This window comes from Hemicordylus capensis, chromosome 2, assembly GCF_027244095.1.
Source record: "Hemicordylus capensis ecotype Gifberg chromosome 2, rHemCap1.1.pri, whole genome shotgun sequence".
Classification (NCBI taxonomy): domain Eukaryota; kingdom Metazoa; phylum Chordata; class Lepidosauria; order Squamata; family Cordylidae; genus Hemicordylus; species Hemicordylus capensis.
This window is the reverse complement of record NC_069658.1, coordinates 177,725,980-177,749,878: the sequence shown is the minus strand read 5'-3', so window position 1 is coordinate 177,749,878 and position 23,899 is coordinate 177,725,980. Positions and strand designations below refer to the sequence as shown.

The 23,899-nt window shown below is 46.2% G+C and overlaps 1 protein-coding gene across 6 annotated transcripts in view; it reads left to right on the top strand.

Annotated features, from left to right (window-relative positions):
• The window catches only part of LOC128346597 (E3 ubiquitin-protein ligase RNF220-like), a 128,247-nt gene that overhangs the window by 44,275 nt on the left and 60,073 nt on the right, over positions 1 to 23,899 (top strand). For all 6 annotated transcript variants that reach the window (XM_053300051.1, XM_053300044.1, XM_053300047.1 and 3 more), the window contains 3 exons: positions 2,767 to 2,918; positions 5,828 to 5,870; positions 21,418 to 21,501. In XM_053300051.1, coding sequence (XP_053156026.1) covers positions 2,767 to 2,918; positions 5,828 to 5,870; positions 21,418 to 21,501 — 279 coding nt within the window. The remainder of the gene's footprint in view (positions 1 to 2,766; positions 2,919 to 5,827; positions 5,871 to 21,417; positions 21,502 to 23,899) is intronic.

Here is a 23,899-nt window from a genome sequence, read left to right as displayed (position 1 = left end):
CATGGCCATGCCCAGCCCAACAGCCAGAGAAGCTGAGATGTCCCAGTGCTCCATCCCCGCATGTCCCCCTTTCACTACACCCTTGGCAGCAATATTACCATTTTTATGGGCACCTGCGAAGTGGTGCATGGCATGACTGGAGCTCTGTGATCCCAGCTGAGTGAGATCTGAGTGTTGTGCCCCAGCAACTCTGCAAGGGACCCATTCAAGGGACCCTTGACTCTGAGATCATTCAGTGCAACTGCTTGGGGTGGCAAAAAGGCTTGGGATGGAGGACCTGCCAGCATCCTAGGCTTCCAATCACAGGAGACTCTTTTCTCTAACTGGGAAGGCCCTTCAGCATCCCAGTCTGACTCATTTGGCCCACCCCCTTCTTGCTCTTCCTCTCCATTCATGCTCTGCTTGCCCTGTCCCTCTCCACCCCCTTCTCCAAGTAAACAGCTGCCCTTCTGTCTTTTGCTTTTGCACAATAACCCAAACAGGCAAGGCTCACAACGAGTCAGTGGGGTTGGTGAATATCTCATTAACCAGTGCCTGACCTCCGTATCCTAGGCAAGGAGCAAATGCACACAAGGTCACATCCCAGGTCAGAAAGGAATCAGAGCCTCTGGCTGATAGCCATAGTCTTTTCAGGCAATGCAGCTGCAACAGAAAGGTGCTTAAGACAGTGAGTGAGTGGGGAGGAGGAATTGTAGTTGCCTGAGAGCAGCTTCCAATATGACAACCTGCAGGTTCTCCAGGCATTTTTGTAAGACCTCAAAGCTGGATTTGTGCAGCTACTTAGGAGCACCATGCTAAAGTGTATAAGCTTCAGATGCAGAAATAATTTGCTCATCCACGCTCCATGATATATGTGTGAATGACATATGCGTGAGGCCTCCTTCCTATGTCACAAAGGGCCACAGAGAATAGGAAAGAGGTCCATGAACAGGCCGTAATTTCTGACAGTGTTGTCAGAACACTGCGAACCCCTGCTAACTAGCAGAGAGAACTTTTAAAGTGGCGAGTCTTATATTTAGCAGGGGGAGAGCAACTGACCATATCCAACCCCAGCACAGCATCCCTCCAGTGGCTGTTGCTGCTATCTGCCTTATGTTTCTTTTTAGATTGTGAACCCTTTGGGGACAGGCGAGCATCTTATTTATGTATTATTTTTCTAGGTAAACTGCTTTGAGAACTTTGGTTGAAGAGCGGTATATAAATATTTGTAGTAGTAGTAGACATGTGAGAATTCTCATACATGTGTATAAGAAACAACAGCTTAAATAAATAAGCTTCTGCCCAAGGTGTCTTGCATAAATATACAAGTATTCAGGGTTGCTAAGGGTAAAACAACACATCTGTGTATTTATACCTATATGGTGACAAATCTATGTATTTAAACCTGTATCTGCCTCATTTGCTTGGAAAACAGGATGATAATCTGACTTAAAGATCAAAAAGAATGGATGGGGGAGGGAGATGTGTCCCCCATTTTCAGCAGCTTGTCTTGTGATTCTCTCTCAAACAAGCTGCAATACCAGTAAGCCCAGATGGGAAAAAAGAATCTTGAAGACAGACTGTGGGAAGGTAAATTGCAAGTGGGGGAAGGTTCTGCATTCTTCACTACCAAGCTTTGTTGCCATTTAAATTAAACACTGCCACACACAAACACATGCATATATACTTTCAAGGTGATTTGGGACAGATCTGGGTTGAAAACACATGGACATGCCACCATCTGATCTAGTTTGACCCTCAGAGCGGCACAGTAGCTGTTTCTAATATAGCCAGAGGTGTTATGGAATGTTTATAAAAAGTGCAACTGCTCAGAAATCAGCCCATGGAGCCCAGGGACAGAGATTGTTTTCTGCAGCCAAGAATACAGAGGAGGGAGGAAGCAGTATTTTGGGTAGTCATCTGAGAGACTGAGTAGTATGAATGGGTGGGTGTAATTCAGAAAGGGAGTGATACATGAGTGGGCTGTGTAGGTAGTATGAACAGATGTATTATGTGTGAAAGGGAACCGATAATAACACTTATAGACAATAGATAAATGAATTTATTGCTATAATAGCTACATGCAAAATTATGCTATACATCGGCTAATTAATATTTATTTATTTATTTATACATACATACATTTTTATACCGCCCAAAACTTATGTCTCTGGGCAGTTTACAACAAAATAAAAACAAAATAAAACATTTGTTAAGACAAAAATGGGGGGGGGGACACACATTACAACAATTTAAAATTTTAAAATAATATTTTAAAACAGCATTAAAACCAATTAAAACAACATTAATTAAAAGCCTGGGTGAAGAGATGTGTTAATTTGCTTGTTAATATGTTTGTTAATTTTCATTTTCTATGGCTTCTCTTCTTTATGGGGAAAAAAATAAGGATATACTTTAGAGGAAAGTATATGACAATACTTTTATGATAATAATGTGTGATGATTTACTTGTCAAATATTGTTTAAAAGTTAATTAGGATTAATATGCCTGGTTATATATTCTGGTTACCTGGAACTGTTTGATCAGGATTGCCCTGAAATTCTGGGTTCTTACCATCAGCTCTGCAGGACTCACTAATCCTGATTAACATTTTAACCAGTATCCTTTGATTGTGTGAACCCAGTCTATGAAAATTAGTAATTTATATTTTAAAAGAAATCTGCACCAGACTCAGATTGTGCTGGTTTCATGTTTATTCAAAATTTCAGTTGCTGGGTGTTGTACATCTGAAAGACTAATCAAAGTTGACTTCATATTTCTTTCTAGGGGGAAAGGACTTTATATTTCTTTCTAGGGGGAAAGGAAACAGAGACAGTCTCATCACTTCTTTGTCCCGCGTGTCAGCAGGAACTGCAGGGTGCAGAACTTGGGGAGCACCTGCAGTATGAGATTGGAAGACTGCGCCACCTTTTGGACAGGTAAAGAATTGTGTCACGAAACATGATCAGCTAGCCTAGGCCACTATTTCCAGGGGATGTACTTCTGCTCCCGTGCTGAGCACTGCTGGAACCCTGAGTGAGATTTGTGAGAATCAGCCCTTACATTGTGCTGCATGCGTGAGTTGATCAATCAGACCAGTTCATCCACTGACTACTAAATGAAATAGACTGACAGACATCCTGATTAATGCAGTGCACATGCAGCAAAGGAAGTGGGCATGCAGGTGCTGTGTTCCAGACTGTTCCAGGGTCAGGCTTATGTGTCCATTCTACATTGGTGATGACTATTGGCTTAGAGGGTGTTACACCTTGTCAATCATCTGCACTTCTTGGATAATCTTATCTTTGATCCAGTTTTTAGAGATTTTAGTTTTGAAAGTTTCCATTTTTGCCTCTATAAATGCCCCCCCCCAAACCCACCTTTTCTGGGTCCTCATACCTTCATTCAAGACCTACACTTTTACTCTCATTCTTATAATCACTCTTACATACATATGCAGACCTTCCTTCTACCTTTTGGGAGTGAGATCTTGTGGTGGTGGGGGCTGAGATTGCTCACCTTGCTGCTCATTTGAGCACACTGTTGTTCATTTGGCTTCATTGCAGGCTCTCCAGACAGGTAGGTTAGGGAGTCAGTGGTCATTTCCTGGGTCTCACGATGGAAGAAAACCAGGCTCCTTTAGCCCGATTTCCCCCCCATTGTGATAATAGCCTCTGTTTCTTTCTGACATTTCCTGTTATATTATATACCTGAATGTGCTTGGCTCTCTGTGTCCAGTTAGTCTGGGTTCTTGCTCTGGAAGCATGAATGGGACTGATTCACTTTGTGTGGCCAAATTTCATGGACTGTGCATTGTCTGTTCCCTGTTGCCTTCCATGGCTTGTTTCCTATTGTGGTATTAAGGTTTGTGTTTGTGCCTGATCCACATTTGTCTCCTTCTTGGAGATCTTGTTCCTGCATTTTCTTGTTTGGTCTTCCAAGTTTGGTTTTAAGTCTATCATGTTTGTGCTCTCAGCTTCAATTAGTCTTCTGTTTGTTAACTCCTTCCTCTACTACCTTTCCATTTCCTCTTCCTTGGGTTGAGGGTAAATAACTTATCTTTAAGGAATATTGGGGAATTCACTGTTATAAGAATTTGTATCCATTACTTCATTTGAATAATCACACCAGTTACATCAGGAAAGCTGGTTAACAGCCTTTCGCCTTCCACAAATGCAGCTATCTTCCTGGGTGAGTTTGGCCTTCTTAGCCAGGGTTGACACTGCCTCAGCTCTAGAAACCCAGACTGGCCTGGCCTATATTAGAAATCTGAACTCAGAATGGGTTGAATCTATACTCAGTTACCTTTCTTGTGTGTTTTACATGCCCTGTTTTGGTTCTAGAGCTCTCTACAGCATCAGTTAGGGCATTTCATTGGTTAACCCCTTCCTACCCTGGTTTCCCATTCCCCCTTCTTTAGGTTTATACTCCTAATCTCTGCTACTCCTGTAGCATTTCAATCATATAAAAGCATAATCTCTAACATAGGTTAAGTGTTAAAACCAGAACATGCATTTCCATCTTGTGTGTTTTATGACATGTTGGAATATCTTGCATGTTTAGATTATTCTAGCCTTGCTTTGTATTCAATAAAACTTACTATTAGATTTTTAAATCTATGGGTGGAAATTTCTGGAATCGCCTGTTTTATAACTGCAGCCTTAAAGGGGGAAGGGGGTACCTGCAGCTTCTCTTTTCTCTGGTCATAATAACACCCACATTAAATCAGCTGTTTAACTGGAACTTTTGACCAAGCCCATGATGCATTTACATTTATGAAATGTCAGGTGTGAGGTTAAAAAAAGAAAGACCTCATGTGCTAACGTCATCAGGGACCAATATAAGAATGGCCATCACAAGACTGGAAATATATATCTGTGTGTACACATACCCTTATTCTGTTGGTCTATTATTGTAATCAATCAATCATTTTTGACAGCCTTTCATCACTATTTTGTGTAATGGCTGCTATTAATTTTATACTTGAAACTGGAGGTGTTTTTAACCCTCATCCGGATTTTGGGGTGGGTTTCCATCTCCAGTTGTGTAAAGATATGTAAACAAGAAAATTACTGCACTCCCAGCTATGCTCTTATTGTCAAACTCTTACCTGGACTCTGGCGCATGATATATCCACAAGTATGGCCCCTCACCAGTTATGATACAGTATTTATAATATTAATAAAAATGTGACACAGGGTAGAAAACTACCCCATAAATGAATGGGCTTTCTGTGGTGGGGTGGTTTCTCTCCCATTCCCATTATAAGTCAATTGGGAGAGAAACCACCCCAGAAATGAATGGAATCCCTATGGTAGGGTGGTTTCTATCCCATTTCCATTAGGGATGTGCGAGCTGGCTCGATATTGAACCGGCTTGAAGGGGTTCAGGTTGACCCGAACCGAGCCCAGTTCAACTTGAACCAGCTCGGAACATACTGGTAACATACAATTCAGTAAGGATTCCCCTTTACCAGTAAAGGCAGGGACCAAGGGGCTTAGCTAAAGAGAATTTGGGTGGGAGTTAAATTGTACCTTAAAGTTGCCGCTGGCAATGGTGGCAGCAGCCATGGGGGTGGGTGGCCATGTGGACTCTCCCCACCTGTGCCGGAGCAGGCAGGGCCAGTTCAGGGCTGTTTCAGGCTTCTGCACTTGTGTGGAAGTCAGTCAGATGGAATAAAATGGAAATCACTTGGAACTAGTAATAAAAGAAAATGCACATTTGCAAAAGGAAGGCTTAAAAAGGTGATGCGAACAAGTTATTTAGAGGTGGGAAATGGCAAGGTCAGGAAGAAGTCATTTTGTACTATGGAGTTCTCCATTCCCTGTTCTCCATTTTCTCTTCACAGAGAAATGACAAGTGCTGCAGAAGCAAGTCAGAGCTCAGCTGAGGTGAGTTTGCATTCTGGTGCTTGTATATAGGATTCCTCTTAAAGTTTGACAGAAAAAACCAAGTAGAATTCATTTCAGGTTAATGAAGGAAGGAATGCAGACCACTGTAATAGAAAAATGAGCAAGCCACTTCCATGAGTGTCAGGCATCATGGCTCATTGTAAAGAGTTAGCTTCAAAAAAATATTTATCTGCTTACCAGAAAGCACAATTTTATTTTGTTTTTAAATTTTTGCATACTTTCACACTTAGACCCCAGTTTATTGCCAATGTTCTCTAAACAGCATACAGAAAGGTAAAATGGCAGAACAGAACCACAATAAAACTAACAACCATGACCTAAAACCTATCAATCCATTATACTTATATCCTCAGCAAAACAACGGAGCAGCAAATGCCTGCCTTTGACCAGCTTCTTAAAGCTCTATCAGGTATGAGCTTGGTAGGTTTCTGTACAGGGGTGCAGGTAATTTCAGGCTCTAACAACTTTATGCCTCCCCCCTATTATTTGTAGTAGTAGTCGTCGTCATCCCTGGCAGACTAGAGGGTATGCTATTTAATAAATGGGAATGCAGAGGCTGTGAGGAGGTGGCAAGGCAGGGAGCAGCACAGAGAGGTGGATCTCTCCAAAATGCACACCATTGTTTCCAACATTCTCCCAAAGTGCAACATTTTAAGGACACGTATACTGCCCATAAAGTGTAAATTTTCAAGAAAAAAGCTGCATAATTCCGCTGGCTGTATGAACAACATTGTATTGAAGTCTCTGTAAATCCCTCTCTTCTATGAACTCCCCCCCCCCCCAGGGTAGCGAAGTGGGAGTAAACCGACATTTGGAAAAACCCCTGATTGGCAGCAATGTGCATGAAGTTGTGAAGTAAGTGTGTGTGTGCGTGTGTACGTGCGCGCGCATGCATGTGTGGAGGGGGAAGCCTCCATGGCTCCTGAATAGTCACATATGGGTTTCCTTGGTGTGTGCAATATGGATATGAAGCAAATATGAAGCTTCTGTTTAGGGGAGAAGTCCCAGTGTGTCTGTGTTTGTTTTTTGCTGGGGCTTGCTTTTGCCAGGACCTATTTTGGGAGCTGTGTAGCTTTCAGTTTTGGCTTCTCTCTTGCCTGGGATGAACTGAAAGCTACACAGCTCCCAAAATAAGTCCTGGCAAAAGCAAGCCCCATGGGTCCGCGATCTGCCTGTAGACTGCACAGTGGTTTACCTGCCTGGTCCAAAGATTGTGGATATAATGTGGTGTCTAGACAGGCTGTTAGGCAGTGCTGAGGAGGAGTCAGCTGCTGTGGTGTATGTCGGCACTAAAAATGTTGGGAAATGTAGTCGGGAGGACCTGGAAGACAAATTTAGGCTGCTAGGTAGCATATTGAAGTCTAAGACCCCCAAGGTAGCATTCTCAGAAATTCTACCTGTTCCATGGGCAGGACCAGCGAGACAGGCAGAGCTGAGGGGTCTCATTGTGTGGATGAGGCGGTGATGCCGGGAAGCGGGGTTTAGATTTGTTAGGCACTGGGGTACATTTTGGGACAAGATGAGCCTGTACAAAAGGGACAGGCTCTACTTGAACCAAGATGGAACCAGACTGCTGGTGCTTAGAATAAAAAAGGTAACAAAGCAGCTTTTTAAATGATGCCTGCGGGATAGTCGACAGGAGCTGGGCAGTATCTGGTTCGGCAAATGCCACCCCTTAAAGTGTGAGGGTGTAAATGCTTCAAATAAACCAGAAAGGGACAGAGTAGAACCAGATAAAAAGCAGACAGAAGGATATGCTAGCCAGTCAAAGAGATCAAATGGCCAGAATAAAGATAGCACACAGCAGGTAGGAGATTCAGCATATAGGTGCTTATATGCCAATGCCAGAAGCCTCCGAGCCAAGATGGGTGAGCTGGAGTGTTTGGTTGCTAATGAAAACAGATTTAGTTGGCATAACGGAAACATGATGGAACAGTGAGAACCAGTGGGACATGGTTATTCCTGGATACAAACGCTATAGAAAGGGCAGGGAGGGACAAATTGGGTGTGGAGGAGCACTGTTGATTAAAGAAGGGATAGAATCTCACAAGCGAGAAAAGCTAAGAAGACCAGAGACCTCTATAGAAACAATATGACAATACAAGGCCTAAAAGGAAATGTGCTACTAGGAACCTGCTGTTGCCTTATGGATCAAAATGCTGACAGTGATTGGGAGTTGCATAAGGAAATCAAGGAGGCATCAGAGCTGTAATAATGGGTGTCTTCAACTACCCACACATAGACTCGGTAAATTCACAGTCATGTAATGGCAAAGAAGACAAATTTTCTAGACATTCTGATTATGTGCTTGTGAAAAAGTACTTCCTTGTTACCAGACCCTAGCCCAAGAAGACACGGAGACATATATATGGTGCAAAGGGCCACAACTTTATTAAAATTACAACATGGTGAACTGGAACTTTAGGTGATTAATCACCTCTAAACAATAGTGCGGGCTCCTAGGCATGAGCAAGGACACACAGCCCTGCACATAGCCTGCATGGGCGACACACCCTGGCTCAGGAAATAGGGCAGGAATGACCTGCCCCATTCCTTCACAGCCAACCACCCCCTTTTCAGGAAGTGATCTGGATACCTCAGGGACTTCAACCACCCCGGACCGCAGAGCCCAAAGGTTGGTGAAGTCCTGAAGCTGGTTTTCTTGGCAATCATTCTCCCCGTGCCACACAGGCAACAAAGGAGCGATTAACCAATCAACCTTAGAATACCCAAGGGTGCTCACCGAGATCTAACCTCAATTTCCCCTTAGCCCGCACTGCTACTGCCACACAGGGAGGTTAGCCCACGCTTGACCTCCCTGCCCCATAAACCTCCAAAAACTCGGCAAGCTCCCTCCGAATGTTGCCCAGGTACAAATCGCACCCGACTTCGGACAAATGAACCCCATCTGGACGATACAGCTGAGGAAGGCGGGCCGCTATCCCCGGCTGGAGTATGACCTCACCTCCAGCCGCTCTAACCATATGGCCTATGGCCACTGAAGCCTTACGGCGAGCTTTCTCAACCCCAAGACCCGAAGACACCCCCCTCCATACTCTACGCTGGAGCCAGTTAACCCAAAGGATGCATACCCCCGGAATCCATTTCCTAAGAACCTCAAAATCGGATGCGGCTTGCCGAATAATTGAGAGGCCAGTTCGCCGGCCCAAGTCGTTCTCTCCTAAATGTAAAATTACCACTTGCGGGGCAGGAAAACTGTCTAAATGGCTCCTAACCGCGGGGAGCAACTGGCCCCACTGCATGCCACATATGCCCAACCAATATATAGAGGCCCTCCAGCCGAAACCTAGCTGTGTGCCCCACTGCGAGGTGCTGGCCCGCCGAAAGGCCCAAAAGACCAGCGAATGGCCACACACCAGGATCCGGACCGGAGCAGCCGCTCCACCAGCACCTGTGGGGAGAACACAGAAGATACCATGAGACGTTGGCCACTGTCAGCGCACATACCGCCTGACCGCCACGGACCTCCAACGCCCAATCCGCCGCACGGCGTCCTCGGTCATGCCCATCCCTGAGGCAGTAGAGGCAGCTCCTATACAGAAGGAATGAAGGGTGAGCCCGGCTGTGGGGATCCCGGCTCCCCCAAGGACCTTCCTGATCACCGTCAAAAACTGATATTGCGTTAATGGGCAGCCACTCTCATGAAGGAACAAACATCCCCCGGGCCGAGGACAGAGACCAATGTAATGCTTAAGGGCTGCCACCGGGCAGAGCGCAGAACCCGTGGCACCAGCCAAAGTGACCAATTGACCCTTGCCCCTCTGATCCGTCTTAGAGCGGCGGAGGCACAGAACAGCTGTACCCGCCGCAAATGTTAAATCGGAAAGCTGGAGACAGCAATCCCGCGGGGAACGACTGCTGCGCGGCAGCAACTCAGAGGGGCGAAATGCGCCAAAAAAGGCAACCAAAAGCGCTGCCCTAAAGAGGGAAACCTCCCAGGGGGTGGAACAACAGCCGTCCAGGCAACCCACCATAGAAACCAACATGTCCAGCGTAATCGGGCGCCTGCTGTCACTCGGAGCCGGAGACATCCTGGCCCATCCCTCCAACATGCGCCTGATACGCGGATCGGATGAGGTATCACCGACCCCCCTCACCTGAGCCTCGAAAGACAAGGCCGCCAAGTAACCACCCAAGGTGGACCCAGATCGCCCCGCCCTGTGTAGCAAAACTAAAAACTGCTGCAGGTGACCAACCGGGGCAGGCCAAAACTCTGCCAAACCTTCAGCCATCCGGAATTGGGCAAAAGCCGCTATCTTGGCCGTGTAACTCACCCTGGTACTAGGCGCTAACGACGCTGCTATGGCCTGCTGGGCTTCCAACTGCCAAGCTGCCACAGGACTTCCGGCATGGGGTCCGGGAGCGTCGCAGCCTCGGGAGCTAACGCCCTGAATCTGTCTACCTGAAAACGAGACAAGGCATCAGCGATCTCATTTTTTATCCCCGGAACGTGGCAGGCCTGAAAGACTATATTCGCTCGCAGGCATTGGAGCACAAGTGCTCTGACCAAGCCCATGACCCTCCGCGAGTGCGAGGTTTGGGTATTGACAATGTGTACCACGGCCTGGTTATCACACCAGAACCGCACAGAAGAGTTGGAAAACTCCTCCTCCCAGATGTGGACAGCCACCACAATGGGGAACAATTCCAGAAAGGTCATATCCCGAACCAACCCGCTTTCGGCCCAAAATGCTGGCCAATGGGCAGCACACCATCGGCCCCTAAAATAGATCCCTAACCCGGCCCCTCCAGCCGCATCCGAATGGACCTGCAAGTCGGCTTCCACAAGTTGTTCAGACCGCCAGAGCGAGGTTCCATTAAAAGTAAGAAGAAAAGTTTCCCACAGGGCCAGATCGGCCCTGACTCCTTCCGAGATCCACACCCTGTGGTGCGGTGCCCGAAGGCCCACCGTGAGATCACAAAGCCTTCTCAGGAAAGCCCTTCCAGGGGCAACTACCCTGCAGGCAAAATTCAAGTGGCCGGCCACCACCTGCAATTCCCTAAGGGAAGCCTTGCGGACCCGCCCCAGGGTCCTAACCAAAGCAAGCAAAGCTTGCAACTTATCCGGGGGCAACCTGGAGCACCCCGCTACTGAGTCAAGCTCAATGCCAAGGAAAGACAACCGGGTGGCCGGGCCTTCCGTCTTATCATGTGCTAGTGGGACACCCAGATCCGCCGCCAACTCCATGAAGGAATGCAGCAGGTGACCACACTCCCCAGAATTGCCCCTCCCCACAAAGAGGAAATCATCAAGAAAATGAGCCGTTGACGCCAGCCCCGCCCTCTGCCGCACTGCCCATTCCAAAAAAGTGCTAAAAGCCTCAAAGGCCGCACAAGAAATCGAGCAGCCCATGGGCAACGCACGGTCAAAATAATACTGCCCTGCGAAGGCAAAACCTAGGAGCTCGAAATCGGCTGGATGGACAGGCAGCAGGCGGAAGGCAGACTCGATGTCACACTTGGCCATGAGAGCCCCCACCCCTTTACTGCGAACAACCTGACCCGCTTCATCAAAGGAAGTGTAGCGGACAGAACACAAAGTGTCGGGGATGCCATCGTTAACGGACGACCCTTTGGGGTAAGATAGGTGGTGGATTAACCAGAATTCCCCTGGCACCTTCTTAGGTACCACCCCTAAAGGTGAAACACGCAGCCCTGGGAAGGGGGGGGTCTGAAAAGGCCCTGCAACCCTACCAGCCGCAACCTCCTTAGCTATTTTTCTTAAAACAATCTGCTCCTGACCTATAACGGACTTGAGGTTACGCGTTGTGATGGACCCCAGTCGAGAAGATGAAGGGATACGAAAACCATCTTGGAAACCACAAAACAAGTAGGCAGCCGCCGCTCTATCGGGATAGTCTAGTAACAGGCAGCCCAACACATCCAGCTTGATGGGGCTAGGTCCCTTTACCCGCAGCGGGTGGAGGGGGGGCACCTTTCCTACTGCCCCCTGACCTAAACTTGCCTCCAGAACCCGAGGAACGGGCCCGAGGGCAGCTTGAACTGGGGTGTTTGGCCCCACAGAGGCCACACGCATGCCTGTAACGGCAGGGTGACCGGGAGCACCTACCATTGGCATTGTACTCCCAGCAGACCAAGTGGGGTTGAACCCACTGATGGCCTGACCCCAGAGCAGAAACGGAGCCAAGCGGCTTAGACAACAAGTGCCCGCTGTCAGATCGGTCCCCATCAACCGGGCGGGCTGGGGACATTACCACAAGCCACAATTCCTGCAGCGGGGCATCCCAGGGCAAAGATGGATCAAGGGCGGCTCGCATCCTAAAACTCTCGTCATAACGGATCCAAGCAGATCCTGCAAAATCAGAGACGGCCCTGTGGATTATGTCCATGTATTTCAGCAAGGAGGGGCCCCTTGCCGGCTGAGCCTGCACAATAACCCCCATATATATGGTAAACCCGGAGAGCCAGTTGCTCTATGTCTTTTCCACAGGCTTACGCTTCGTAGCCTCATGTTCCTTACAGGACTCCCCTTCTTTATGCTTAACTTCGGCCTCCCGGAACAAAAGGCTAAAGATGTCAATGTATTCTCCCTTCAAGATCTTTTCCCTTGTGGTAGGAAGCAAATGGTCCCCCAAAGGAAGCCCCATCCCCCCATACGGGGCATGTTGGGGCGTGGGGGTAATGCCCATAGGATAGAACCCCGTGCCGCTAGGCGTGGGGACCGGGACAGTCGTGTTGTTTGCCGCCGCGATGGCGGGCGCACTCACGGGTCTATGTACACCCCAAACCTGTTCAGCCGAGCCCTGGAGGCCCAACGCGTTACCCATAATGGGAGGAGTAAACCCTGAACCCCAAGCGTGTGCATAGGGGGACCAGTATGGGGCTGGTCCCCATCCCCCCATGGCATGCGCAGGCCAGGGTATGGAAGGCCACTGGCCGGAGCCGCCGGGGTGTGTGGGTGCTGCTGGCTCACCCGGGGCCACAGGGAGAGACTGATCCAGCGGGGGTTGCTCCACTGGTGCCACAGGCTGAGGTAAAACAGGTCCAGGCAGTGCAGGAACCGGGTCCGGGGGTCGAGCAGGAGCTGGCTGCCCAGGCGGATCTGGCGATGGCAGCGATGAAGCAGCAGGTTCAGATGGAGCATCAGGTCCAGCAGGAGCCCCTGCCTTCTCCAGGGCCTCCAACCTACTGGAAATAGAGTTCAATAACTGGGTTCTAGTAGCCCCCCGAGTCCTGCGAGGGACCTTGGGGGGTGGAACGCCCCCGCCACCAGACAGGCCGGCCCCGGGATCCGATGGCACAGCCCTGGCCCATTCTAACGCCTCCATCCGCCCTATCAGGGCCCTAATAACACCCATTTCTTCGTCTTCATCCTCAGAGGAAGACGGAGGAGGAGCAGCTGGTCTCTTAGGCTGTCTGATGGGTCTCCCCCCCTTCTTCCACTTGGCCTTCCTAGGCATGACTCACCACAAGCAAACAGCCAGTCAACCAAAGAACTAACAGCCAGCACACACACACCTTGCAGGAAGGCAGGAAAAAAACCCCAAAGCCACACCAACCCAATAAGGCCAATGTGCACCACAAAGTAATTCCCCACCTCAGCCTGAGGGAACCACCCCCACCAAGGCCAAATCCCGATCCTCACCCAGCTCGGCAGACCACTCCAAACCCTTCTCTATTGCCAGGGGACAGGGAAGAAGCCCAACCGATAAAGCAGGAAGAAAAACAGACAAAACCAACAACAACAGTATTGAAAACAAAAACAACCACAACAGTATTGAAAACCGCCCAGGAGAGTGAAAGGGGAATCCGCCCCCCCACACCCAAGCCCAAGTATTGAAAACACAACCAACAGCAACAGTATTGAAAACGCCCAGGAGAGTGAAAGGGGAATCCGCTCCCCCACACCCAAGCCCAAGTATTGAAAACACAACCAACAACAGTAGTTTTGAAAACGCCCAGGAGAGTGAAAGGGGAATCCCCCCCCCACACCCAAGCCCCAATTGCCTTAAAAGGCAAGGCCTCCGCCAGGGGCCAGAGGGGAGAGAGTCAAACCGTGCGGGCCCAAGGCCCAAAGAAGCAGGAAGCGCGGTGCGCCCAGCCGGGCAAAGGACGCTGCTGCCGCGGCGAGGCCAACCGCTCCTGAACTCCCTTGCACCACACGCCCAAGAAGATCTGCAAACAGACTGCTGGCTTGGAGCGTGGATCGGCCGATTTTCGGCCGAAACCACGCCCCCCTCGTGCTAAGCAGCCAATCAGGCTGCTTCTTGGGCCCGTGCAGGGCTGGAACAAACTCCCTCCCCCAGCACGAGGCAGAGGGGAGGGGGATTTTGTTGGTCCTAGAATTCCTTGCCTTCAAAAAAACACATTACACAAGACTGAATCTGCTTCTCCATGGCATTATTGTCCTGATTAGAGCATTACAGATATGCCAACAATCTGTAATGATATGGTTGGCTGAATGATAAGGGTCCCTAATAGCAAAGCCAACACACTATGTTATTCAGCCCTGCTTATATGTGTTCCAAGTTATGAACATCCAACTTACAAACAAACATTTGGAACACATCCCATTTATAAGCTGGAGACTCGCTGTAAAATGAATATATAAAAGCCCATACACTTCAGCAATGACCTCACTTGAGAAGATGTGTGTTGCACAAGAGACATCTGTGTATAATCATTGTTCTCCAAGTGGGAGTAAAAGATTAGCAAGTCAGTTTATCCCTAAACCGCCATATGACTCCCGGTATTTTGCTTACAGACTGTTAAAAAATCAAATCTCAATAGCGGTAGGGAACCGCCCTCAGAGTTATGGTTGCTTGTCTAATGAGACAAAGATAAGGAGATCTCTAGGGCAGTTCCTCAAGTGCAAGCCCTCTGCCCTTGATATAAAACCAGTGGTTTGTCTCCCTAGCGCAGGGTTTCATAGAAGACTGGTGGTAGAATTTTATAAGGAGGTAATTCCCACTAGGCTGTTTTGTATCAAGAGTTGCTTGGAGGGTTATTGCATCTTTGTAACCAGAGTTTTTCAAGATGAAACTATTTTCCCACTTTACAAAGGCTACAGGAATAAATAATCTGGGGCTAAAACAGGGACTTTGAGGGAGAAAGATGCGGCTCTAGTGACAAGAAATATACATCATCAGAGGTTAAGTCAAGCTGCCAAGCCACCTCTGTTAATCAAATCAAGTTGTTCCACACTGGAAGATATTTGTTCAGCCAATTTTACTTCCAGAGTGATAGATTTCACGAAGAGTCTATCTTCTAGAGGGGCTGATTTAACAAAGAGTTTATCTAAGGAAACTGAGGGCGTTAAGGAAGCTATCAACTCTCTCAAGGATTCTCAGGCCTCTTGGTCAAAGATCCAAGGTGCAGGTGGAATAGTTCTGGGACATTTAAATATAAGCCAACTAATAATCTGATAGATTTGGGATCCACAAAAAATTGTGCATTTGATAGGAGAGAGACAACCTTGACTGACGATCATGTGGCAGAGATGTCCATGTCCAAAGAAAACCCTGTCCCTGCCGAGGATTGGGATACGTGGCTGAATCCCAAAATGGCTCCACTGATTAGTTCTACAGCATCAAGCTCTGCTGCAAACAAGCCCCCCTGGGATGTTCTATCTTATACTGCAAGGCCACTTGTTCAAGACCGAGCAGTCACAGGGGACATATGCAAAACCTATTGGAGATGAGAGTATGGACTTATCAGAGACAACACCACATGGTGAGATCAAGGGATCCAGTACTCTGTTGATGACTGAGTAAGCTGGCGAAACTGGCCCCACTTCCGTTTCTAATGCCCCACTCCCGATAGCTTTGCTCCCTCAGAAGGCAGATAAGTTGCGGGGCTTGAGCCTCATGAAGTGGAGGAATTGGAGGCCTGCCCTTTTCCTACCCCTGCAGCACCCCCTCTGCCACAAAGCTCCTTATACCTCTTGCAAGATCAGAATTTGATTGTATGCCCTGTTATATTGCACTCTCAGATTGGATTTACTTCTGATCTAATTATATTGAGTCGTCCGACTGAAGAGAACACCCAATGACTGCCAAAATTAAGTGCAATGAAAATTCTTTCTTGGAACATTGCTGGCTGGGTGACAAAGAAGAATGATATCTCCTTTCTAGAGTACTTAGATAGATTTGATATTATCTTACTACAGGAAACTTGGATGTTGGGCCAAATAACTATGGAGGGCTATTTGTTTGTTGGGCTGGAGGCTTCTCCAGGGGCTCATCAAGGTAGACCAAGGCGGGGCTTAGGTTTCTTACTCTCTACTAAGCTACAAGTGGCTGTGGAGGAATTGGCCTCTTACTTGCATTATGCTTAATCAATCCTATTCAAATTGAAAGAATATGTCTTTCTGGTCTCAAACGTGTATATCCCACCGCAGAATTTGTCCACTAATCTTAAAAGAGATCTGGGAGGGCCTAAGAGATTATTTTGTCTCGCTACAGGTCCAATTTCCAAACACCCTGTGCATAATAGGGGGCGATTTTAATGCCAGGATGGGACCCAATGATATTTACCTTTATACATATTATCACAGCTTTCCCCCAGAAAGCGGTTTTCTGAACCCATTGCTCCCATGGCATTCTAAAGACCTTGGCTGTAATTTTGCAGGGCTACGATTGGCACAAACGATGCATGCCTTAGATTTGTTTGGACTAAATGGGACAATGGTTGATGACCCGGAGGGCGAATTCACACGATGGTCAAGGTTGAGAGTGAGTGTATTGGACTATATATATATATATATATATATATATATATATATATATATATATATATGTCTCGAGGGCAGCCTTTAAACTGTTGATACAATTTAGAATAGATGGGCGTATTGAAAGCGACCATCTTCCATTATCCCTTACTTTGGGACCAATTGTTGGAGAGAGGCCCTCTGTGAGGTCTTCTCAGTTTACTCCATATGCTGGTCCATGTTATAGAAGGGTCAAGTGGTCCCCTTGCTTAGGGGAAAAACATTAGTGTTCTTTTAGCCTCAGAGGAAATTCTCTTTCTTCGTTCCTCTATTTTAAGTGACTCCCCTAATGTGGATATACTGGCCGTCTATTGTAATCTTATCCAGAAAACACAACTTTGCCTGAGTCAGTCGATTAAAAGGGATATCCATAAAAGAAATAGCTCTCGTAACTGGTTTGATCAAGACTGTACTACAGCAAAACAAACAGACAAACAAAAAAGTCACTAAAATTAATTATTTTAGGCTCAATCCAAATGATGATTTAGCCCGAGAAATCTTGGAGATTAAGAAAATATATATACATTGTTAATCAGGCAAAAAGAGAACGTGGAGATGAAGGCAGCTTGGGAAAGGCTTACTGCTTCAGCTAAGCTGAAAGACTCCAGATGGTTCTGGAGAATTGTGTTGGCTAGTTTCAAGGGTGCTTTTTCTAGTGTGGGTGGTCATATTACCGCAGATATCTGGACCTCACATTTTAGGACTTTATACGAAGACACGCTGTTTCGGCCCTCTCCCTGTCCATATAATTTAGATAGTCTCCCTCCCTGGCCTCCGGTCTCGACGCAGGAGATTACCAGTCTGATCTCTCAGTTACAATCCAGCTAGGCCCCTGCTAAGGATTCGATCCCAGGGGAGCTTTTGAAGGCGGAAATCGACTGGTGGGCCCGTGTTTTAGCCAAGCTTTTTACCTATATCGATCGGGTGGGTTGTATCCCTGAGGACTGGAATACGGCTATTATAGTGCCGATTTTTAAGAGCAGACAGCATTCTAACCCCTCTAACTACTGCCCAATAAGTTTGTTGTGTATAATTAGTAAACTATACGCAAGGCACTTGTGCCTCAAGCTTATTGACTGGGCTGAACAGAACTTCATTCTTGGAGAAGAACAAGCTGGTTTTTGAGCCAGCCGCTCTACATTGAACCAGGCCTTGGTTCTTTCCCATCTTGTAGAAAAGTAACAAAAAAATCCACTCGATATGTGGCTTTTATCGACCTTAAGGCAACTTTTGATTCAATTTCTAGGGCCCGCTTATGGAGCAAACTCGCAAAGACCTCCATAGACCCACAACTACTACTACTTATTCATACATTGTATGAAAATACTCTAAGGGTCAAGTATGATAACAATGGGCACTTATCGGAGCCTGTCTCTTCACAGGAAGGGGTTAAACAGGGTTGCATTTTGGCTCCCTTTTTATTTAACTTTTCTATTAACTTTCTAATCCCTTATCTTGACGACCCTGCTTTCCACCAGCCTAAGTTGGCAGGTAGACCTATCTCCATCTTATTGCATGCCGATGATGCAGCTATAATATCCACCACGCTCGTCGGCATGCAGAGAGCTTTAAGAACTCTCACGCAATTCTGTGTAGAGGAGTCCCTGGTTATCAATACTCAGAAATCTAAGGTGATGGTCTTTAGCAAGAGAACGGAAATTCATAGATGGGCAATTAATGGCAGAAGTGTCCAACAGGTTAAAACTTAAAAATATCTTGGCCTTGTATTTCATGAATGGGGCTCATGGAGATCTCACTGTGAGTATGCGGATCAGCAAGTGCCCAAAGTACAGTATCAGCGATATTAAATTTTTTCTATTCCAAAGGAGCTTATTATATACTTGTGGTGCTTAGGGTTTTTCAGGCGAAGATTTTGGCTCAGATCTTATACAGAATTCAAATATTTGTAAGAGGTAATTTACAACCACTTGAAGCCGTCCAGATGAGATTTTCCAGCTTCCACGATGTGTTCCAAACGTGGCCTTACGCTTGGAAGCGAGAATAATTACGATTGTGGCTCAGACATGGATGCGTACAGTTAATTATTGGCATAAACTCCATACTTCTGGTCTAGGCCTTGCTCCATTCGTTTTAGAGGATGAATTCCAGTCATCTTGGAAAAAGAAAGTCCAGGCTATTTGGGGTAATTGTGGCTTTTCAGACCAATTTTTACAATCTTTGGGTCCCGATGTAGCCAAAAAGATTGTCAAGCAGAAAATCTTGGATATAGAGAAGCAAAGAGACCTAAGTTTGCTCCTCCACCCTACCCCAGAAATAGCTGTAGTAGTTTCTTAAATTACCTTTGCCCTGCAGCATATCTTACGCACTTGCCAGCCCTAGGCCAGAGGAGAGCTTTTTGCCCTCTGCGGTTTTAGAGGGAAGATACAAGAGAGTCCCTCTGAGGAATTGTTTATGCCGATGTGGCACAGGTGAGGTTGAGACAATTTCTCATGTTTTGCTTTACTGTCCTTTTTATAAAGCTATTCGCTCCATCTGGATTGAGCCTTATTTTAAAAAAAAGTCCAGGCCATTCAGATGATTTTTATGTGGCTTATTTCTTAATGGATCGTCATGTGGAGATTACCGGGAGAAGGGCAAGATTTTGTGCAGCAGCTTGAAAAATAAGATGTGAACAAATTCGTTTTAATTTTCCTGTTTAATATGACACTGTATTGTTTAACAATTTTATTTTTATTTAACTGTTGTGTGCTGTGTTTTGGACATGGACCGTAAATAAAAATATGTATGTATGTATGATTAAAAAACCTGCCGGTTTAAGACAAGAGACATTTTGGCTGAAGCTTCATAAAGCCAGGAAATATAATCCTTCACACTTAAGATGTGCATGGAACATTTTGTGCCCTTAGATCTGAATTTGTACTGAACTGTGGGTCCACGAACTAGTTTGGTCAAACTGACCAGCTGGCCTGGTCCATTCATCTGAACTGGTTTGGTGGTTCATGCCACTATGTACAGGAGAATCTGCTGAGGATCCCCCTTTGCTTGGAAAAGGGAATTCTTTTAAAAGGGCTTGCCAATAAGGGTGGCACTGGGGTGGGTGGGGGGGGACGGCAACAAGCACCTGTAAAAGTAAATGCTAATGTGCTTACTGGTAGAGGTACCAAGCACTGACACTTTCCCCAGCCAGCAGTCCGTGTGGTGTGGTGGCTCTGGACTCACTTGGCCACTGCGCATGCGCAGAGGCCATTTGCATGGTCACACATACACAAAAGTCAGTTGCATGCAGAGCACCTTAGCATTAATTTTTACAGTTGCCTCATACCACCACCCGCCACCTGGCACCTCCCTCACCAGCAAGCCCTATTTAAAGAATTCCCCTTTACAAGCCATCAAGTCGGCTTGTAAAATTTAAAAATCCCCCAAAATTCAGTTCCATGCTTGGCTAGTGTTTTTTGCTTGCTTGAAACACACCCATCTCATATTTTCCAAGTAATCAAGTCCCCATAATAACAGGTTAAAATTACCTAAGTGTGCTTATTCTCAATGTTGCCCATTGAAGGTTATGAATCTATAATGAATATAGTCAGGGGCACACCTAGGTAATTTTGGAGCCTGGACCTGAAGGGCTTTGGAACACCTCCCCCCCCCACTTGAGGTGAACTTGGTTGTTCCAAGTTATGAACATCCAATTTACAAACAAACTTTTGGAATACAACCCATTTGTAAGTTGGAGACTCCCTGTATAATGAATATATAAAAGCCCATACACTTCAACAAACACATCAAAATTGGTATTAAAAAAGACTTCATGATGCAGATCACATCTTGCAGAAACAAAACTTTAAAAAACGGACTTTCAAGAATTCCAACTATCTTTAACAAACTTAAGAAATGCAATAGCAGAAGAATGTAAGCACAACTTACATGTAAGTGTAAATTATTTTAAAACAGATGAACTTCAAATGATTTGTTTACAAACTACAATTAGAACACACACACCACAGCTTCCCAAGTTTCAACACAATGGGAAACTGCAATTTATTCAAAATGAAGAGTGGAAGCTTTCAATCTTCTTCCCTTGTGCATGAAGGAAGGGGGAAGGAAAGTGGGGAACACATTTATTTATATATTCAACATATTTCTATACTGCCCAAAACTTGCACATAAGCCTGAAACTTGCCACGGCTCATTCACAATCATCTAAACCGTGGCTTAGATTATTGATTGAACCAGGCTGCAGAATATACCATATCCATAAAACAGTCAATTCTAAACAAAGCATTTATGCTGCATTCTTAATTCCAAAAACAATTGAAAAGAAACTTAGCCTAACAATTAAAAAGGTCTGTTTATGTTAGTTTTATTGACAATGCATACTTATAGATTCTGCCCCTGATCTCAGTACAGTTGGTTTCTCCCCAAAACTGATAGTACCTGAATCATCCTAATAGCACAGATGGATGGTGCTTTTAGAGTGTTCAAAGTGTTTCATATACATGATTTTCTTGTAATCATGACAAGAACAACAATCCTACAAGGGACTCTTAGTAAGTGCATAGCAGAGGTGAGATTTCAGCCAGGGAATTCCAGTCTTTTATACTTCATCCTACATTCATTGGTATGGTGCTTCTACAACTTCTGCCCCACCCTCCCATGGTATCATATGTGAAGCACTTGCAGTTGTTCCATGCTTTTTCTTGTTAATTTTTCAATGTACTCTTCAGCCCCTCACATGTCACACAGTTTGAGACGGGAACCACTATACAGGCACTTTACTTCTAACGCCTACCATCTTTTCCTTTGCTTCCTTTTTAGTGTTCTGCAGTTGTCCCCGAGTCTCCCAGTATCTCACTGTCCCAGGCTTCCAAGGATGAACACAAAGTGGAAGAGAGGCAGCAGGTGAATGTCTTGTCTCAGTGTAGTAGTGGACTTTGGGGGTGGAATTTGTTGCTTAGGAAACATTAATGTTAGCTCTGGGATAAAAAGAATCTTAATTTTTTCTGCCTGGACATGAGAACTTTGTCAGTAAGTATGAAGAAAAGGTTCATTTGTTTTCTGCAAATTCTCTCTTAGCTCATACTATACACTGATGTGGCATATGCATACGCATTACTGCATTACCCCCTGGGAACTATGGCTTCCCACGGTTCATGGATGGAGTGGTGCTGGATGCAGATGTTATCCTCGCATGATTCGTTGCTAGCTGCTGTCTGGCAAGAGGACAAGTGTTATTATTATTATTTTGCTCAGCATTAGGAATGGCCGCCAAATATGTGGAAATCGTGTCCTTTTATTTGTCTTGATGGGCTAAACGGATAAGAGAATGTACAGCCAAACACCCAGAGACATGGGTTTTACTGAAACAAATTAAAGAGGCTGGCTGGCATGATGTGCAAGGGTGACAGCAATCGGAGGGTATCGTGGTGGCACTGCTGTGGTCACAGAAGTGGTGGTACTGGTGGCGAAGATGCCTGTTGTGCTACCTGCGTCACTATGGTTTCTCCCATTTGCCACAGTGAGAGAAACTATGATAATATCTGTAGTGCAGACATCATGCTCCCCAGTGACGCTGCTGTTTCTGTAACCACAGCAGTGCTGCCTTGATATCTCCCCATCGCTTTACTCTTGTGTGTCAGGTTAGCTGTTTTTTGTTTTTGCACTAGGTGTTCTACACCAGAATTACAGTAAAAGATGAGACCATATGAATCAAAATTACAAGAGAAAACAAAATAGGAGACAGTGAATTCACAGTGTATTGGGATACAGGTGGACCTTGTCACATGTGGTCCTGACACACACGGTTTCGCATATCTGTAGTCAGGCAATGGAGACCCAACCTTGGTATACATGGGTACATAAATAGTTAAAATCCATGTATCTGTGGTTCCTAGGTTTCATTTTGTGGAAAGGAGCTATTTGTGGCACATTTGTAAAAAATAAAAATAAAATTCCCATAATGTTCTGTGGTAAATCACTGGAATTGGGGATTTGGGGGGTGGGAGCATTGCTGGACAGCTGGAGACCCGATTCTTTTCTACACAGTTGTAGCCAAGAATGGAACCCCCATGGATAACAAGGTCCACCTGTACAAAACAGTGGCTGCCAAAATGGCTGCCGCTACTACTCAGAGGCCCAGAATGGGCCAAAAGTCACCTGAACTGGGCCATTTTGAGATGGGGGGGGAGAGGCCAGCAGTGCCCCCACCACCGGTGGAGAGTCTTAAATTTGAATTTGTTTTTTAAAGTTCAACCCCCCAAACTGGCTCTAATTTGAGCTGAGCTAGAGGGTGTCTGGGGTGTGTGCAAAACCAAACATGCCTGGTTCTGTTCAAGTCTGGTTTGGACTCAGACCTAACTGGGGAAACTGGTTTTGAGCATTCCACTACAAGTAATCACAAACTTCAGCATCACTACAAATTTAAATGAAAAATTACTTTTTAAGCTAAAGCAATAGCCCTCTTTGAACGTTACCTAAAAGCTGTTCTAATGTAGAACATAAACGGGGCCAAAAGTCCTGCCCTGGCCTTGTCAGTCAAGCCTCTCAGTCCCCCATGCACGGTTAGAGTGGCTTGTGCCATAGCAGGAGACAAAGCACTTCCTCTGGCTGTCTGGTCACCCCATAGCATTTAGCTGAAAACAGCAGCTCCCCTCACCTTCAGCCCTACACATGTGCCGATGCCTTGCTTGCAGCCTGGCGATGCGAGCAGCCCGTGGCTTGTTGAGATTCAGCCTTGGTGGAGCAGGAAGAGGGAGGCTCCTCTGCCCAGAGACCGGAGGTTGCTGGGTCACGGTTGGGCAATTGTCTGTGGGACGATTTGCAGGTTAATGAATTAACCTCGGGCTTGTCAACCCCTATAGCCACCTAATGGTGCAGTGGGGAAGTAACTTGCCTAGTGAGCAAGAGGTTGCTGGTTCGGATCCCCGTTGGTTACGTTTCTCATACTATGGGAAACACCTATATTGGGCAGCAGTGCTATAGGAAGATGCTGAAAGGCTTCATCTCATATTGCAGGGGAGATGGCAATGGTAAACCCCTCCTGTATTCTAACAAAGACAACTACAGGGCTCTGTGGGCGCCAGGAGTCGACACTGACTCGACAGCACAACTTTACTTTACTTGTCATGCTGTGTCCAAAAGTGGCCAATTTCAGTTCAAAGACTAAAAAAAAAATTGTTGCATTACCAGCCAGAGTCATCCCACAAAGTAGACAGTGGAAATGGTAGGTGTACAGGCACATGAAAGAAACTGTGGGGGACACTGTCAGTTACTATGTGGACACTATCAGGGGCAGCCCAAG